The 20,020-nt window shown below is 38.5% G+C and overlaps 1 protein-coding gene across 1 annotated transcript in view; it reads left to right on the forward strand.

The window, feature by feature from the left end:
- ACTN2 (actinin alpha 2) overlaps positions 1–15,409 on the forward strand; it is a 67,271-nt gene extending 51,862 nt beyond the window's left edge. The window contains exons 13-21 of the mRNA XM_008496494.2: positions 916–1,024; positions 1,832–1,972; positions 2,147–2,329; positions 3,364–3,498; positions 3,952–4,131; positions 4,499–4,645; positions 11,611–11,676; positions 12,572–12,730; positions 14,068–15,409. Coding sequence (XP_008494716.1) covers positions 916–1,024; positions 1,832–1,972; positions 2,147–2,329; positions 3,364–3,498; positions 3,952–4,131; positions 4,499–4,645; positions 11,611–11,676; positions 12,572–12,730; positions 14,068–14,226 — 1,279 coding nt within the window. The 3' untranslated portion in view covers positions 14,227–15,409. The remainder of the gene's footprint in view (positions 1–915; positions 1,025–1,831; positions 1,973–2,146; positions 2,330–3,363; positions 3,499–3,951; positions 4,132–4,498; positions 4,646–11,610; positions 11,677–12,571; positions 12,731–14,067) is intronic.
- The last annotated feature ends 4,611 nt before the right edge of the window (positions 15,410–20,020 follow it).

Consider the following 20,020-nt stretch of genomic DNA (forward strand, 5'->3'; position numbering starts at 1 on the left):
TAAATTCAGTGGCTAATGATACACCAGTAAGAGTTAGTTTTCAAAGTGCCAAACACATGTATTTTATTATGGTCTTGATGGATGCAGCAAAATCAAGGGGATTATCTGCCACTGACTGAAAAAATTCAATTTGAAACACTCACCGCAGAATCTCAGGACAGAGCCTTAAGAAGTTATTCCAGTTTTAGGCAGAATAGTAATTTGCTTTCAGGATGATACAAGCCTATTAAGCAGGTGAAAAAGCAATGCTAACTACTGAATCCTTTGTGGGTGCACAGATTCATGCTGGGCACATGTGGGTCTGGATATTCCTGTTCTCTGAGCCAGCCATTTCTAGAGTGTAACTCTGTGAGGAGATCCTGCACAGGAAGATAAAAACTGTTCTCTTTGATTTGGCAGCCTCTACTAGTATTGCCAGGCCTGTGAGAGAGACTGAATGCAACCCAAGGTCTGTTTCTCAGTTAAATAATTTCAGAGCATATAAGGCTGGAAAAGATCATTGGATTATTTTAAAAAAAAAATCTGTATTTCAGGCCAATTAAGTTAAAACCAAACCAATCTTCAGAAACTTGATAAAGCTCCAGACTCAAGTGTTCTGGTCTTCATGAGATCAAACTGTTAATGCCACAGAAATAGTAGAGATAAAGGTGGTTAGAAACCTCAGTTGTCTTTATCACCTGTTTGTCACAGATGGATGCTTGATTTTTCTCACAACAGAGGAAGTTGATGCTATCCCTGTGTTGTGCTTCTTGAAATGATGATTGTCTAGACCACACATCTCTGTACTGCAGGTCCTTTTTACCTGGAGGACAAAAGAGGGAAAGAAGTACCAAGGGCCAGTGGAAGAGTCTAGAAAATGCAACTGCTTCTGTCTTCCAGAAAGTCACACAGATTTTTGTCTTCACTCTTTCTTAGTGAACTGGACTACCATGATGCTGCAAGTGTCAATGATAGATGCCAAAAGATATGTGACCAATGGGACAGCCTGGGAACACTTACTCAGAAAAGGAGAGAGGCACTGGAGGTAAACCATGTAACAACAATCAGCAGTTCAGCTGAGGCAGGGAGAGGGAAATAAACCCTTTTTTCCTCTCTGAAAACAATGCCATTGAGCATCCACTTTGGTATCTAAATGGCAAGAAACCCTTTCCTCAGATCTCCATTTCACTTTGCTGTGGTTTTGTGGTTTCATCAGATTAAATTGCTCACAGCAGACAGGACTCAGTATCCAAGGGTGGTTCAAAAGCAGCAACAAATGGAATGCAGCTTATAGCACCACTCATTGTGAATTTCATGTCCAGCAAGGATAACAAAAGTCATTAGGTGCTTACCTTTTCATACTTTCCTGAGCTTAATCAGGTGAAGTACAGGAAAATGGCCAGCACTGAGTTAGTTTTTAGGTACTGAAGACTCCAAAGCACTGAGATACTTTTCAAAACTTTTTTTCTTCAGAAAAGAGGTAGTCATACACATGTATGCCAAGGTGGAAAATGTATTCCTCTTTACTCTTAAAATAAATCAGTAAATCAAGACTAGCAGATTTTAACTGATGTGCAGATAGATCAAAATAGCAAAAATACTTAAAATATAGAGGAAAACTAATTCCACCTGCTATCCTCCAAAGTCATAAACCCCTTTGAATGTACTGGTTATGAAAGTACCTTTACAGCAATTTGTCATTTTCCTGGAGCCTTAAAGCAGGTGGCTGAATCAATGCAATACAATCAATTGCTTTTGAAAAACTGAAGCATGACTGTGCATGGGTGGGTACGTGTGTGGAGCTAGATCTTCCTCTGATAACAAACAAATGTACCTTTCCCAACCCATACAGAGGACAGAGAAATTGCTTGAAACGATTGATCAGCTTCACCTGGAGTTTGCCAAAAGAGCTGCTCCTTTCAACAACTGGATGGAAGGTGCTATGGAAGACCTACAGGACATGTTTATTGTTCATAGCATAGAGGAAATTCAGGTAAATTGTTGTCTATTATTTGACTTAGTCATAGAGAAAACAAGACAGGAAGCTTTTCCTTCTTTGAGAATAGAACACATTTAAAAAAAAAAAAAGATATCCGTCAGCAGATCTTCCAGATATTTGTAGAAACATAGAAGTTTTCATGCTTTCCTTCTCTTTTTCTGCTTTTAGAGTTTAATCTCTGCACATGATCAATTCAAAGCTACTTTGCCAGAGGCAGATGGTGAAAGGCAGGCCATACTGTCAATCCAGAATGAAGTTGAAAAAGTTATTCAGAGTTACAGCATGAGAATAAGTGCAAGCAATCCTTACAGCACCATTAGTGTGGATGAAATTCGTAACAAGTGGGAAAAGGTAATGTATGCTAAATACAAAGAGGATATTGTAAGAGTGTTCTGGTTTAGTAATACTGAGAATATTCAGATAACTTGACAGTAGATTTGTAAGCTAGTCTATATTATCAGATGTTGTTTCCTTATGTTTGCTAGACTCACTTCACCATCCCTTGCTCCTTTTTGGCTTTTTGGCAGGGCAAGAGAAGCCTGTTTTGGGGCTAGGGAAGAGCTGGTGACTGGCCAGAGGAAATTATTGTAATCTCAGTATAAAGAGTAGTTCATGTTGCTTTTCACAAATTCTGTGAAAAGTTAACATTTTTGGGACCATGAATGTTCTGTTGAGTTAGATTGAAATTAGCAATTCCTTAAAAAAATGCTGAGGAGGGATTAAAGAGGGTTTTGTAGAGTAATCACACTTTATTTTATGAGGAACTGAGACTCAATATGCTGAAGGTGTGATTGGACAGAATGTATGAATTTACCAAATATATAAACTTACATGGACAAGAACACACCCTCAGTGGGTTACCAAAACCAAGCAATAAGGACTAAATTCAGAATCTCCTAGGGCAATCCAGAAGTAAAAAAAAAGTATTAGCAATGTATTTGAGAACTCCACATATACACGATGGACAGAATGTGTCTCATGTCATCCTACTGTATGGCTGTGCTCAAACAAAATGTTTTGCACTTACTATTCTTAGAACAATTACTTACACACTTTAAAATCACCTGTGGTTCAAAAGAAAACCAACGTAACTGCTCTAATAGCAGTTCAAGGTAAATGCCTTGAACTTTAATCCAGCCAGAGGTGAGAATTTCTTCTTTCTTTGTGCCAATCTCTCTGGTCAGGCTGTTCAAGACCATGTTAGCAATTTCTTGGGTCAGCACAGAACTGGCAGATAATACAAGGATCATGTTTCTGGCTTGTTCCTCTGATACCAACCTTCAGGAAAAAAAAGAAACATCACTAGCTGTGGACATATTTGTTCCACTTGCTGTTGAAGTATTCAGTTGTGCCTTCTCACACTTGGTGCTTTCCCACTGGAACAGGTGAAGCAGCTGGTGCCTCAGAGGGATCAATCCTTGCAGGAGGAACTCGCCCGCCAGCACGCCAACGAGCGCCTGCGTCGCCAGTTTGCTGCTCAGGCCAATGTCATTGGGCCATGGATCCAGACCAAGATGGAGGTGAGTGTCAGACCCTCAAGCAGAAGATGACCAGAAAACTGGTTTTTAATTTTGTATCTCTGCTTTATATCCAGGACAATAGCAATCTTCATGATAGTTCACTGGCTGTTTGATCCTGAAGTGTTTAGTACCCATTAAGATGACTTTTAGAACTGTGGAAGCTTGTAGAGCAGGTGATGTAACTTAGAAACATCAATCACTACACAATTATTATTTCACTTCTGCTTTCTGCAAAGGAAAGGTACCAGGATCACTGGGTTCTCTATTCCAGAAATTTATGTGCCACATATATTTTGATGTGTTTTCTGTGGTAAAATTTATTGTCTCTGCTGTATAAAGGCTTTATTACTGTTGCTTCTTAGTATGAAAATATATTTATGTAAACATCAGTCAAATCAGCAAACCTGAAGCTTAAATTTTTTTTTGGGGGGGTGGTGGTGTTTCTTTTGCCAGGAAATTGCCCGCAGCTCTATTGAAATGACAGGGCCTTTGGAGGACCAGATGAATCAGCTGAAGCAATATGAGCACAATATCATCAATTATAAACACAACATTGACAAACTGGAAGGAGATCATCAGCTTATACAAGAAGCTCTGGTGTTTGACAACAAGCACACCAACTACACTATGGAGGTAGATATTTACTCCCTTGTATTTGTTTTAGTTTATTCTGCCCTCTTCTGACATAGAATTGCCATCCCTCATCTGATGAGACTGGAACAGAGGGTGGAATTTGACAGACTTTCCTATTATCTCACAAGTCTTGTTTTATTTTCACTGATTTTTACTTTCACTGAAGAAGTACCCATTTAGAAAGTTACTCCACATCTTTTCTGAATGTCATTTTTATTTCTGATGATCCTTGGTCATACTGAAGAGTACGTAGTATGGAAAAAGGTATCATAAACATCTAGAACTAGATTTTTTGCTTACTGCACTTTTTATAATCTTAGAAAAATATATTTGATTCTTTAATAAATCAGTATTTTCTCTCTCATAGCACATCCGTGTTGGATGGGAGCTCCTGCTTACCACCATTGCTCGAACTATCAATGAGGTTGAAACTCAGATCCTCACAAGAGATGCCAAGGGTATCACCCAGGAACAAATGAATGACTTCAGAGCATCATTCAATCACTTTGACAGGGTACAGTACTCCTGCTTTTTCTCAACTAGCAATATTTATTGTTCCTGAAAGCAAGCTTTGTTTCATTCCAAATGAAAGCCTGCAGTTGAAAAAACTGCAAATGCAGTAGCAAGGGGCTTTTTTTAAAAAACAGCCAAAAAGATGATTGAACAAAGAATTTACAGCCTTATGAAACCGTAGCATAGTACAGGTATGTTGAGGATTTATTTTTACTCTTTAAATGTAATGTTATAGTTCTGCTAATAGGGTTCAGTATTTTTTCAAATAACAAGCAGAACTGGATAAATATGTTTGTTTTGGAAAATAACCAGCCCCTTTATTTTAAGGTAGTGCAGCATGCTCTATCTACTTGCCAGCAGCTTCCACCTCATGAAATTTAGCTGTAATCTCAGTGAATTTTTTTTTCTTTTAATCTAAATTTGTCATCCTAGAAATAGATTTGTAGGAAATGTAGTTGGAGCACTGATAGTTGTGAAGGAAAATCCCTTCATTTTCTGTCTGGAAAATAAGATGATGGTATTTTCTGTTATCTAATCCCAGGTGAATAAAAAAGGTAGGAATGGAAACACTCTTGTGAAGAAACTTAACTCACTACTTCTGTGAGTTATGCAGTAGTCATGGACAGAGGTTAAAAAGATAGCTATTAATAGACACAATAAGAAAATACATGCAGGTAGGCATCTGACAATCCCAGCTGGAGAACAATCTGTACATGTGTTAGCTCTGTTGGCTCTGCTCACATGAAACTGCCTTCAAAACTAAATTCACATTTCACAAACTGAAAAAAGATTACCAGTATGCAGCACCAGGCTGCTGTCCCTTTCCCAGTACAGGATCTTTCAGTTAGAGAATCCCTAATCCATACTTAATCTCTGATTTATATTCTGTTACTATGAGTTGTCTCCTTCAAGTCATTTCAGGATATAGCAAAATGCCAGTTTCATTTCAGTGATGTTCTCTTTTTCCAGCTCTACTCAAAATGGTTACACATACCTGGACTTGTACTTGATTTGGATTGGATAAGGAAAGTCATAGTTTGCTAAGTGTTCTTCAGAATATCCTCAATTGTTTAGAAAGAAAAGCAGAATTGCCCAACCTCTGCTTTTTGAAGAAACACACAAGCATGGGGAAGTTTAGCTGGTTAGCTATAGAAATCAGAAACAGTTTTTATGGAAAACCTTAATGTGATTCTAGTGCAGCATAATTCCTTTTTATTTTTTCTAAGGAAAGAGAAGATAACAGAAGCAGAGATGAATTTACTGAGGTGGAAGGAAGTAGCATACTAAATGGTTTTCCTAATGCACTGGAACTGATAACTGAACAATCAGAGCTTTTAAAAGCAGACAGAGTACTAGGTCTGGATAAATTACATGCCAGTATTTGAGAGACCCTATTAAGGGAGAGCAGGGTCTTTGCACAAAGATTTGACAGCTCCCTAATTATAAGGAATCAAGGCAACTTAGTCCTAGCATATCTTACACTGGATGGCCATTTCTAGCTTCCCTGGATTTTGTAGTTCATGCTGGCTCAGTGACTGAGGAGATATGATAGGCACCTCCTGGTGCCTCAGAAGGTCTTCAAGGAAGAGGCTAAATCCTACACCAAACACCCCTATTATTACAGATCTTTAGGCTTTACAGGTACAGAAAGACTTTGAGATAGCAAAAGATTCAACAGAGCAAGACCATAGGAGTGGCTGTATGGCCTGGAGGAGGGTGTTCAAGTCACACAGGTGCAGGTAGGTTGGAGATGACAATAATGTGCAAGACAGAAGTGCTTCCCAGATCCTAGATCCTTGCCTGTCCCTGACTGTCGCCCTTCTTGAGGCTATAATGAGTTATGGTTTCAGGCAGGAAACCTGAGTGGCCAGGTCAGAAGAGGAAGGAGATGGATGCTTCATCACTTTCTGTGGCCTCACTTACCTGGGCTGGGAATGCAGCTTTAGATGTAGACCTCACCTCATGACAGATGTAATCCAGAGGCCTTAAAAAAGAAGCCCAGAAGGAGCATGTTAAGGGAAGGACCATTTGCATCCCCTTTCTTACACCCCTTCCCTTAGCACCAGGCATGGGAAGTTGGTCTAGGAGGACTTCTGCACCGACACAGTGCAACAATTATGTTCTTAGCAGCATAATGCAAGTTAAAGAAATGGAAGAAAGTGATATCTAAAACCAATCAGCCATTGAGCCAGGCCTTCTGTGGGGGACAGGTAGTAGAAACAGTGATAAAAGAGAAGCTCATAGTGATTACATTAAACTTTAACTTAATGGGCAGATGCCACTCAATCTACACAGACTGGAAGACATTGAACAAACATGTTTGAGAGTGGCAGACTCATTTCCCATTTTTATATTCTTCCTTTGTCCTTGCACTCTCAAATATTAATATTTAGTCTTGGTCAGTAAAGGAAACCCAGGATGCCTCAGGGCAGAAAAACTGTGAAGTCTTTAAACTTGGCATTTAGATTGAGAAGGCAGTAATGGATTCTTTTATGGTCTTGGTTACCTTAGATAGAAAAGAATATGAAACTGTATCATCTGAATGTAGACACTAACATGAAAAATCCTAGCTTCTCAGTGTCAGATGGAATTAGTAGGGTATGCTGTAATTTTTTTGCACTCAGCAGCATTTCTGAATGCTTGACTTAGTTTAAAAATTACACCGAAAGAATTTGACTGCTATTCTGAATGATGAATAGCCAGAAAATTCCCTAAAATGAATACTGTCCCTGACAAGTAGGCTTTAAATACCTAAGCATGACAGAAACATTTATGCATGCTATAGCTCTGACTTCTTGAGCATTCCTCCAGCTTAAGATGTATCTTGACATTTGGCTCTTAGTATGTGTTGAGGATGTCAGCAAAGTACTAATATGCAGATTAGCTCCCTTCACCCTTTTAAAGAATAAATACACATAGCATTTTTTATTGAATGCTTCTAAAAAAACCTTATTTTGCTTATAAATACAAGGCATGAACTCCTATTTTCCTCCTCAGGAAGATTATATATTAAAAAAATAATAATCTTACAGTTCATAATCCACGATGGGGCTTAATTCTGCAACTGTTAAATAGAGGTATATAATTGGATGAATTATCTAAATGGCTTCTACAACTTGAGTATTTGAAGAAAATTATTTGGTAGTTTACAATGTTTGTTCTTGGGGCTACATGCCCCTGATTCTAAAACTGCAGTGAGAAAGTGGACACCATGCCTGTAAGAATTACAAGGGCAGAAAGAGTTGTCTTTCTTTTAGCACATCCACCAGGTATCCCCCCTGGGAGAAGGGGGAAGCCCTCTACACACACTGGTACCCCAGAGGTTATTCCTGAGGATGCTGCTGCTTACTCATACTCCTTGCTGAAGGTTGTGCCTACAGGCACAATCCAGTTGTAGGTATAAATATAAATCTTTAGCATTGCTGGTACTTCCTTCCTTAATGTGACTGCATAGAGAAAAAGAGAGAAAGTAGGACACGATGTCTGAATCACAGAAGTAGTTTAGAAGTGTTCAAAATGGTGCATTATGCTGAATTATAGTATGCAGACAAACTGGGACACCAACAAAGATTTGTTGTCAGTCACTGGTTTTGTTTTACCACGGGGATTTCTTTTTCAGATTCAGTATATACAGTAAATTCTAAATAACATTGAGAAGTATGTGATAAAATATCTGCAGCTGCTCTGCATGAATGATCCTAATGGCTGTTAACATATTCTACTATTGATTTTTGTGCAAAATACAGATTTTAAGTAGAGGCTCTGCATGCAGACCAATAGCATCATGTCATCCTATATTTTACTAACAAAAAGACAAAAGCTCCCTGTCGAAGCTCCCTGATCAGGTTTATGCAGCTCAATCAGCATTCAAGAAACTGAAAGACATGTATAAAAATGGATTATTTTGACTCAGAGGCTCACTTGTTTTGTAAGGACACAATTTGCAAAGGGGAAAGAAAAGATTGCTGGGAACCAATAACAAAACAAGGAAGGGGGTTTCAGCGTTTGTGTTGGCAGGAAAAGATGAACAAGGCAAAGTTATTTTCTTTGCTTTAAAAAACTCATTTCAGTGCTTAATGTAGATCTGCAAACAATAAAAATCAACATAGAGAACCATTTCCCAATGAGAAAGCCCTTGCATGGGCTTGATCTGTACATTAGTTGGAAAATACCATTGTGTCCCAGGAAGCTCTAACATACTACAAGGCAAAGATACCATTTTAGGCCACATATAGTGCAGACTGAAAAAATTAACTACAGCAATGTGAGAACCTGGTATACCACGTGACACAACTACTTGGGCCCTCCGTGGGAAGTCCCATATGACTTGATGATGGTAGTGAGGCCCAGCACAACCATCATGCTCCTCTCCTAAATAAAATGGTTTCTTGGTAGATATGCTGACATCTCTCACTCCCATCTGTCCTCCACAACCTGCTGGGCAGCTATTGCTGCCACGTGTGCCTGGTTAGGGAGCTCATGCACATATTGACCACCCACCCCCCGGGGTAGTCAAGTAGCTGATAGTCCTCTGTCCCCCTGGTAGAGAAGGCAGATGGGCAGGATTTGGGTCTGAGCTCCCATTTTTATATCATTTTGTTTGCAGACACACAGTAATATCTCTGGCTTTAGAAATAAGGTAAAATGAGCTGACTTCACTTCTGCCACAGCCTGTCTTTAGGGTGGTTTTTGAGAGTTTCAAGCCAGCTTAGATTAACATTTTCAGAACAATAAAATAAACCGTTTTGAATGCTTCATGGCAGAAATTATCTTGTAAAATGGAATTATTAAAGGAAAAAGCTTCACTCTGATTATGGCTTTTAAGTAAATGATGCTCCACCTTTGCAGCTTTGCTTTATCTTGTCGTTGGCTTCCCACTGTTATTTGTCATCTTCCCTTTATGGACCCAGTGGAGGCTGCTGCAGAGGGAGTCAATCTAAACACAGCATGATATGTAAAAAATGCATGGCATTATGAACTTTAAAAAGCAGCACTATATCCTTTTAGTATATTAAACAGACCCAGTGCATTTGTTAAAAGTCCTATAATTTTAGTTATGCATAACAATATAGAAATTCTGAAAAATAAATTATTCATCCAGCAGGCAAATCTGTAGCAGACAGAAAACCTTGGATCTTCACCAGACTCTCAATTTGTAAAATCAATAAGGGTAATAATTTTTCATCTTAGAACATCTCCTTAATTGTATTCATGTTAACTCAGTCTGAAGTGCATCTCTGATACGAGATGTACATCTTGTATGAACAGGAAAAGAAAAGTGAGCCAGTCTGGTTTTAAGAAGATAGTGTCAATTTCTTGACATGCAAAATGGGAAAAAATATTGGTTCAAAGCAAGAACTGAGTTTGATGTAGTGTTATGAAGAGCCATTTAACCTGGAATTCAATGGGGCTTTTTAAAGTCAGTTTTCAAAGCAAAACCTTATTATATAGATTATCAAAGAAGACATAAAACTGAAAATAAGCTATGTCAGTTATAAATTTTGATCTAGACAAGAGGTCAATTGTTTTACACTCGTACTGGCTTTTGAGATAGGTATATTCAATTGTTAAGTAATATTATGAGATCAAGAGTGAAGTTAACAGTATCTGAGTTAAAAAAAAAAAGCTTTCCCCAGGTTCAGTGATCTTTTTACTGCATCTCATGTACACTGTATGAAGAAAGAAATGAAAGAAGCAAATGGCAGATGAATAGAAACTGCCTTATCAGCAAAAATATTAAAAAAGCACCTGTAGGAGAAGCACAGTTTAACCCTGTAGTTAAAGACCCTCTTCCAAGAAAAAACCTAAATTGCAGAAGTTGTACACGTTTCTAGGTTACTCATTGCAATATGTTGATGTTATGTTTTCATTAACTAAAGACAGTTATTAATGCAAGAGCAGAATATTCTTTACTAACCAACTAACCTGATCTGTGATTTTTCTTTCTTTCCTTTCACCTTCCCAAATGCATGACCTGTGGTGGAATGCTAGGATGAATCTGACAATCTACAATCAGATGAATTTAAAGCCTGCCTCATCAGTCTAGGACAGGTTGGAAATGACCTGCAGGTAGAGCAAACTGATACTGTTCTCTTTTCAGAGAGGCCAATATAACAATAGCCAAAGAGGCTGGATGTTAAAACTCCAAGATATTGGTCATAACATTTTGAAAAGATCCTGTCTCTGAGAAGAAAACTGGGTTAGATGGACTGTCAGCATGCCTTGAAAATGTATTTTTCTATGGATACTTCAAAGATTTTTCAGACTGTTTCTTTTACTTGGTTTGAGATGTTTTATATGTGCTCTGCTACATAACTATGGGGAGATCCTATGCTTCTTGTACTCAGACTTTTGCAAACTTTCTTGTCCTAAGATTCAACACAAACTTTTTACTGCTCTCTCCTGATTTAGGGTGACACAATTCTATCCAAACCACTACATTATGTTACCACACAGAATAAATATTTATCTTCTCACTATCATGCCATTTAGTGTTTACTCAGCTCTGACCAAGTAATACCACAGTTACATTGTTGCCTGCAAAATAAGCAGCCTCCTTTTAGACAAAGTCTTCAACTGACCTCCTCCAGGGAGGCAGCTTGAGCTTCTCCTGAGTTTACTGGTTCAGTAACAAACTTTTCTCCTTGCCCTTCTCTTTGTCTTCTCTGGTTGTGTTCCTTGTATTCTTGTCTCATTCCCTTCCTCTTCTCCCATATCTCTCCCCTGACCTTTCCTGGTGTTACCTTTTGTGGTGCAAATGTCTGTTTCCTGTGTGTAATCTGTTAGTTACTTCTTCCTCCTTTAAAACTGATGATGATTCTGGTGACCTGCTTGGGCAATATCAATTATTACTATTCATGCACTGGATCCAATGTGCCAATGGTCTAAACTCGTCATCTCTCTGGGAATTACCTTGGATTCTTCAAACCTTTCCTTCTATATTCCTTATGTTGTTTTGGTCAATAGAGGAAGAATGGATTGATGGACCACGATGATTTCAGAGCTTGCTTAATTTCAATGGGTTATGATTTGGTATGAATTTTAATAAAAAATGGCACCTGATTCTGCTTACAGCTTATACCATTAACCACAGCAACACTAAAGTTTATTTAAATTGGCATAATACTAATAATGTAATTTACACTAAAGATAGTAGTTTAGTGTTTCTTTGCTTTTTGTTTATTTTCAAATTGTTAAAAAGGAAGTAAAAAGTAAAACTAGATGCTTGAAAACCATAATCTGTGGTCTTCTGTATTGCTCTTTGAATTAAGGAAACTTTAGAATTTGAAATTAACAATTATTTAATGTTGGTTGCTTTTTTTCTTTTCTTTAACTGCATGAAGAAGATTGAGTTTGTTGCTGTTTAATTCTCATAAACTACATTTTGGGGTTGCATTTCGTTTATCTATTCTATAAGTTCACCCTTTTAGTGGAAAAAAGGATTAGCCTTTGGTGATCTGTCCTATATTTGGCATGAAATTCTCAGAGCTGTTTCCCTTGCTTCTTAGTTCAGTGGGTGTGCAAGTATTCTGCTTCCTGGGCTGTTGTTTCACCTCCCTGTGCAGTACCTATATTACAGTGGTTTTAGGATTGGGTAAAAAATCAAATGTAAAGTTAAAACAAGTTTAACGGGCATTGAGTGAGGGTGGGACTGGGGAGAAGCTGCAGAAAGTTACTTGAAAGCTACATACTGCATATTTAGGCCAAAGGATACATTTTTAAAAAACATTAAGTCCTGTTTGAAAAAGAGGGGTGGGTATTTAATATCCCAGATTTCATTCACTCTGACATTTATGTTCCTGAGTCAGGAAGCTGCTTAAAAAGACTTTAAAACCAGTGGTTCCTACTGGGTCACTAGAGATGGGGGCTGTTGGTGATTGATATTATGGTGACCATTTTTTTTTGTGTGTTTTGGATTCTGTGAAAGGGTGAAGCTGAGTTTGCCCGAATCATGTCTCTGGTTGACCCCAACGGGCAAGGAACTGTGACTTTCCAGTCCTTCATTGACTTCATGACCAGAGAAACAGCAGACACTGACACGGCTGAACAAGTGATAGCTTCCTTCAGAATCCTGGCTTCAGATAAGGTCAGTCATTGCCCTGCTGGCTGTAAGGATCTTATAGCTCTCCCATTTAGCCATTCTTTGCTAAAAGGCCTCTGGAGCCTTGATTTGCTTTCCATTTTTAAGACTTTAGAGAAAATACTTGATTTTTCTTCTTGCTTGGAATTAGGACTCAGCTCACATGAATTCAAGGTCTGGTCTTTATATCACAAAGTGCCAGCATAAAATTATGCATCTTTAGACAAGATTTAGACAGCTTGTCTGCATAGTGGATGTATTGCATAGTAGATGTATTGTATATCAGATTATTTCAACACAACCACCTTGATTAGACGAGAACTCCTTCTGCCTTTTACACTGTCGTTTGGGTGTTTCAGTTCCAAGTTTGGCCCTCTGGAACATAGTTGCACAAGGCTATACTTATCTGTGAGCCATGTTGTGACCTGACAGCTCACTCAGCAGGGTGATGTGATGAGGAAGGAGGAGGTAGTTACTCTCCTAGGAGGAGCAGGAGGAGGAGGTAGTTACTGCATACATGGAGGAAGCTCCTGAATTTGGCACACTTCTCTCCCCACAGCCAGATCCACTGGCGAGTGAGTGGTGTATGAAGATGAAAGGGGGGGATAATGGCAGTGCAAGAGCTTCTGGAAGAGTCAGGGCTATAAACAGTGCTGCCAGGAAACCAATCCTGTGCTGTGGAGAAAGGAAAGATCACAGCAGTACAGGTCTATTTGCCCAAGCTCGCTCTATTGATTTTCTCATTCTGGCTGTTTGTATTGATTTCATGAGCTCAGTTACTGTGGACCATGTTCTGAATTCCAAACATGTTCTCAGTAGAAATTAATGTGGAAGATGAAAACCCAGGTCTTAGGATAAAATGGTTTTCGTTACTTTGTTACTCTACATAATGTCAAGACTGTTAACAGAGGGTATCCTTCATAACATAAATGCAAGCTATTAAGCACAATAATGCATTGTTCATTACAAGTATATTAGGACCTTGCAACTAAAAGGATGTAACTGAAAATGCATCTGTCCTGTCACTGAGGAAGGGGCAGTAGTGCACTTTGGAGATATTGCCTCTCTGTTCAGGGATGAGCTGTATCAGTAGCAGTCTATCCGTGGCTGCACAGTGCTCAGTAGCTCACATGAACAGTCACACATCCTGAGACTGGATTTTAACTTAATCACTTATACTCCCTTTTAGCTCATCATTAGGGATGGAATTGACAGAGAAAAATATTGGGTCTCATTAAAACAGTCAGGATGTCTTAGTTTTTGGTCACAGCTACAGAAAAACACCACTCTTTGTGTCTTTGAAGAACACACACTGAATCTATCCCTCCTTTCCTCCCTCCCAGCCTTACATCCTGGCAGATGAGTTACGTCGAGAGCTGCCTCCTGAGCAGGCTCAGTACTGCATCAAGAGAATGCCTCCCTACACCGGCCCGGGCTCTGTTCCTGGGGCCCTGGATTACACTTCTTTTTCATCAGCACTGTATGGAGAGAGCGACCTCTAATTCTGTAATTGGCCATATTCATGGTAGACACTAAAATTACCCACCTTATTGCCCAGATTGCTTCTCAAAAGCTTTGACAAGCTGATTTAAAAAAAAAAGTTTTACAAACACAGTAGGTATTGTCAGTGTTAAGCGCTGGTAACTAAAGTAATTAGTGTATAGGAAATGTGTGGCACGCTAGGTTTCTGCTTTGTTGGTTTTAGGTTGTCTGTCCTATACAATGTTATAAAATATATAGAAAACCCACAAGAGATTAACTATGGAAATATCCATTCAGATAATAGAATGTAAAACCTAAGAACACTGAAACTCACAAAGTACTTCTCCATTTTCAAAATGTTTCTATGCCATATGTGCTTCTTGTAGGATGTTCATAAAACCACATTAGAAGTCATGCTTTTTTCTTTCATAGAGCAATATAATTTTTCTCTAAAGATTTCCAATTTTGTATGCTTCTGCTGATGAAATTTAATTAAATAGTAAAATGAAGTTTTTCAGGGAAGAAATATATCAGCCAAGTAAAATACAAAAATAATCCAGAATGCTGGTATTGTCTCTTAAAGATGGTTTTCTCTTATCACAAAGATTTGTAATATAGGGGGGGTGGGGAAGTTGAAAAGCTGATTGAATTGCAGGTGTAGAGTTCTCCAAACAGTACTTTTCTTTTAAGCCTTTAACTTCTACAGCTGAGGGAGTACAACTTTTGTAATCAGAAATAATAAGGAAGCTAATTTCATGTGAGCTGTTTTGTTTTGAAACCCTCATTCTTGTTTGTGTTGGGCAGTCTTTGTTTCTCAGTATAAGGACACCAGTCCCTTGCTGTATCAGTGGGCAACATTCATCTCTATCCTGCACCATCCAAAATGCCATCTGAGCAAATGTAGTGTGATTGTCTTGCAGCTTTAACTGTCCAGTATTTAGAGTCTGTCTGGATTGCAGGCAGTTCTGTCTGTATAATGCTCCTGTGCACTAGTTGTTGTACTGTTGTGTTGTTGTTTTTTTTCCATCTTGAAAAATGATAGGAAAGTAAAAGCAGTAACTTTTATACTTGAATCCTACCGACACTGAGGAAATGCAATGTAATCAAACAAAACTATTTACACATGGTGAAGTGAGCTGTCCAGCCCAGTGCTATTAAAGCAATGATGTGCCTATTCAATAAAGTCTGCTTTTCAAAACCTTATGAGACTCTGTCATTGGCAATCATCTGGTGGTTCTCTAACAAGTAGAAATTGCTTCTCATTATTAAAGAAGGTTTGAGTGTGCTAAATGCAAAAGTTCAAAAAGGTCAACAGCCATGCATTTCTGTACATTGTGTTTGCATGAGCAGTCACAATGAGCTGGAGAGAGGTATGGCCACATGAAGTGAGCTGGAGCTCAGAGTAAGTGTGACAGAGTTTCCATTCAGGTCACATGAGCACAGATGACCACTGCTTGTTAAGACTCCTAGCTTAGATTGATTTCAGTGAGAACAAGGCACTAATGCTTGAGAAGATGTTTGCCTTAACTTTTCTGTATCTCTCGTTTTCCTTGTGTGCAGATGTTAGGTATGTAATGGTGCTTTCACTGGCCTTTGCTTTGAAATCTATGGATGATTCACATTCAGTCCTAAAGCAGGCACTCTGCAGGTAAGGTGCATGTAGTGGCAGCATATTCAAAACAATCCCAGAAGAGAAGGTCAATCACCAAATCGCTCTTCCTCCTCCACCTTGTGTACAAAGGCCAGGAGAGAACTTAGAGGAGTACTGGGGCTAGAATCACATCTCCTGCAGTGCATGTGCAGCCTTGCACACTGCCAGAAGCTGCTGCTGCCACTGCTGAGACTGATGTGTAGCACAATCTCTTCTGGTGATGACAGTGTCTGTACAACCCAAGTCAGGAAGCTCTTCCTTAGAGCAATGGCATTTCCAACTAAATGACTGCTGGGCAAGCTGAATCCTATTAAAAAAAAAATCCATATATCTGTCGTTGTGTTACTCGGTTTAATTGTCGGGCCAGTGTTGTCACAGTTTAATGCAACTTGAAGAATAAAGCATTGAGCTTCCAAACATGGCACAAAAGCAAAATCCCAGTGCTACAGGGAGGATTATGGTAAAAATTGGCACAGAGAAAGTTTATATGATATTTCTATAGAGTAACATTCATGTTCTCTACCTGATAGTTTTTATATTGTGGTATTCTTAGTATTTTTAGGACTATTCATCCATATTCTGTTATCCTTTAACTAAATGTTCTGTTGATCAAAGCATGTGAAAGATACCGTTTTCAGCAGAAAATGAAAAAGGCTTCTGCAAAGTGGTTTTCTTTCATTTCCACATCATGATTCTAATTTTTAAAGTAGAGAGAACAGGACCAGGGGCAAACAGCTGCAGGGATTAATTATCCACCCATATTTGCCTAAAAATGTTATACCATATTTATTGCCTTAATATGTCTTTTGCATAAAAAGAAGATGTATCATAAATGAATCATAAACGTTGTCTGGGGACAACATCCCATGACAGTTCTAAATTTTAGCTTTTTCATTTGCTAAGTGAAGGTGACAAAGTCTGATTTGCCACTGACACACAACTGTCCTGCCCAGCAAACACATACATCACTTGGAAGTACTATGTCATTATCTGAAGTGACCTGGGAAAGAAGGGGCTGAAATACTTTGATATATAAATAAAAAATTCACAAGTATCATTACATTCTTTAGCCATTGTATAATAGTTCATTTCTCCCCCACACACATTTTCATTGGATATAATTGCATGTGCACATATAATAAGATAAAATGATGCTTGTGGCAAAACCACAAATTTAAATTTTATTTAAAAAAAGTAATACATTTTTAACACTTCTCATTCTTCTCCTTAACAATCAATACAATTGTATCAGCCACTTATACTTGAGAAGTCTGGCCCCAATAGCATCCCAGCTTAAATATTTTGATTATGCTTGTGCAAAACCCTTCCTCCAATTGAAAATTAATAAGTGACTTTTTCATTGTACTTCAGCAAGAAAACCCAAACCCATTAATTTTTGATTGACCCCAGCTGACTGCCCTGCCATTCTCCTTCCTCAGGGAGCTTGGGTGGGTTTTTTATAAGGCTCTGTTTCTTCAAACCAGACCAAGAACTAAGATGGCCCAGTTAGCTTTATTTGCAGAGGACAACTGGAATACCTGTAGTGGAATAAGTTCTTCCAAAGTCATTTAGCTCCTTATGGCAACACTTAGCCCAGAGTCAATAACCCTTTTTTATGATGGTGGCATTTAACTGAAGCTTTACTCTGCAGCCAGGATTGTCTTAAGAAGAGGCTGTTCATTTGCCTTTTCTGTCTTTCTGAGAGCAATACCTTCTCTTCTCAGGTTACTTTCCCTTCTAACCCTGTCAGCAGCCTTTTCTACAACAGCCCTTTTCCCACATCTCACAGATGTCCTTTAGAGCTTAAATGTTACTGACTGGAGATGTTAACTTAAATCTAGTTTAATGTTCTCAAGGCCCCCTTGAATTGGATTTTGAAGGGAGACACTTTATTTCTACTTGATCAGAATGCAGTTATTCTTGATTTGTACTAAGGAAATAAATAAAGTTGTATTTCTTTTTATTTAGGATCTTTAGCTTTACCTGCTACTCCTGAAGTACTTGCTAAATCAGACTTTTAAACAGACAGCCTCTCCAGCCACCAGCTGTATATGAAAAGATGTTTGTGTACTACATGGAAAATGAAGACATAAACCACAGATTATTCCACCAGCACTTTCAGAACCTTTCAGTTTGCTTTCATAGGGGAAGCCCCTCAGCCTTGACTGCTTTTGAGGCACTGGCTGTTGGATGGATAAGTTCATAAATGTCTTTCTCCAACTACTCAGCTTGTGGATATCTGGCCACATGGGTGAGAAGCTCTGCCAGGGAGTAAGAGAACAGGAGGTACTTTATGAAATCTCTTTCTACAATCTTTCTGGGCTGATCAAGGGAAGATGTTGTCCTGCTCTGGACAGGGGCAGTGCAAATCAGACTTCACCAAGCTGTGCAAATGGGGAGAAAGAAGCTGAGAATCTCATGCAGATCCACAGCAAAAGCCTTTCCAGCTCCCTGAGGTCAATGTTGAGCAGGTTTTCCTCTGTGCACACATTCAGCTCCATGTGACCTGGCCCTTGTCCCCATTTCCCATGCTGTCATGGGGTAGCTGTCAAGCCTGCAGGGGTTCTTCCTCTCTTTTTATGGATTTGATGCAGATACTTGAAAGGTCCATGCTGAAGGTTTTTAAAATGCTGCAAAATTTCATAATGGTATAAAGCTTGTAATGAGTTGAAAGCAGCTGACACAGTTTGCTTTGTGCAGCAGTTTGGATAAGATGCAAAACTACACTCCCTGTTGAATTCCAAGTCCTCTTCTTGCCTGCATCTCAGCACTTTGAAGCTTTTATACACTTTTTGATCAACATAGGTTCTCTAAACAGATGCAAAAGGTTATATTCAGTTAATTTTATTGTGTTTGTTTTCACTGTGATGGAAACTCCAGACTTTTTTTAAAGTAGTGAAGTCAAAACCTCTTTGGTAATCAGAATATATTTGTTAATAATCTTCTAGGTTGCATGTGATTTACAGGCTATCTTAGCATCTGGAGTGTTCTTGGAATTGATCTTGAAACAATAAGATTACTTTTGGTTTCTGGTAACATAAGGTGACATAAATGAAACAAATAATTTGTATTTGGATCACAAAAAAATATCACCCTCTAAGTTGTTATAAATTATTAAATGTAAATTGTTGATTTTCAAGCACAGAGGAAATTCTGAAAATAAAAAGCAAGTGGCATATTTTAGTAATTGGAAATAGGGCAAGAATCCAGCTGCAGCAAAACAAGACAAGTGTAAGTAACCTTCTAGAACAGAGTGCTAAAAGCTGTGCTCTGAAATCAGATTAATCTCTTTTCTCTTTCAGATTTCTGCATCGTGCTGTGAATGCTTCACTCACATATAATCCTCTGAAATAAGACTGTTCTTTAGCAATACCAATAATACCACTGTTCTTGTTTAAATGAGGATTATTTATATGAATGGTCCATTAAGAAATGCATCCTCAGGAGTAACAGCAGATAATATGGGAACAAAAGGCACATTTTTGTAATGACTGTTATGGAGGTATCTAAAATACATAATCTAAAGCTAAAAGAGCTTATGCTAAAACCCCTTCTCTGATCTTACACACACATAAGTTGAGCACATGAGTGTGCTCATATGAATATATGGGTATGTGAGTAACAAACTGGTGAATCAGATCCTTGGCACTGGAAAAAATAATGGAAAAAAGATCACTTTGTTTACTTCAAACACTACCTGGTTTAGAAAGATCTGTGAGAGTTTAGCTGTATGTGGGGAGGTGGGCAAAACAGTAATGTGAAAATACCTTCTAGTACACTTGAAATACCAGAACTCAATCTGATATAAAGATTTTTTTTAATAGTTTTGATTTTGAAGCATCAGTTATAAACACCTTCAGAAATCAGGATTCTCAGCATGAGGGCAGATGTTTGCATGCAGAATACTTTGTTTGCAACAGATGTTGCGAATAAAGCTCATTCCCAACAGCTTTAGAGCTTACCACACATGGAAATGGCCTTTGCTTTCTCCTCTCCTTTACTCCATTGCTCCAGCAACCCAAGTTGCTCCTGGTGTTATTCTAAATGTTGGAAAGGGAAGAGCATTTTGACAACCAAATGTAGTAAAATAAAACCAACACTCTGTAAGACAAAGTAAAAACTCTTTTCAAGCCTAAGGGGATGCTCACTGCAAATCCTTAAAG

The sequence above is a fragment of the Calypte anna genome, chromosome 3 (assembly GCF_003957555.1).
Source record: "Calypte anna isolate BGI_N300 chromosome 3, bCalAnn1_v1.p, whole genome shotgun sequence".
In the NCBI taxonomy this organism is placed as follows: domain Eukaryota; kingdom Metazoa; phylum Chordata; class Aves; order Apodiformes; family Trochilidae; genus Calypte; species Calypte anna.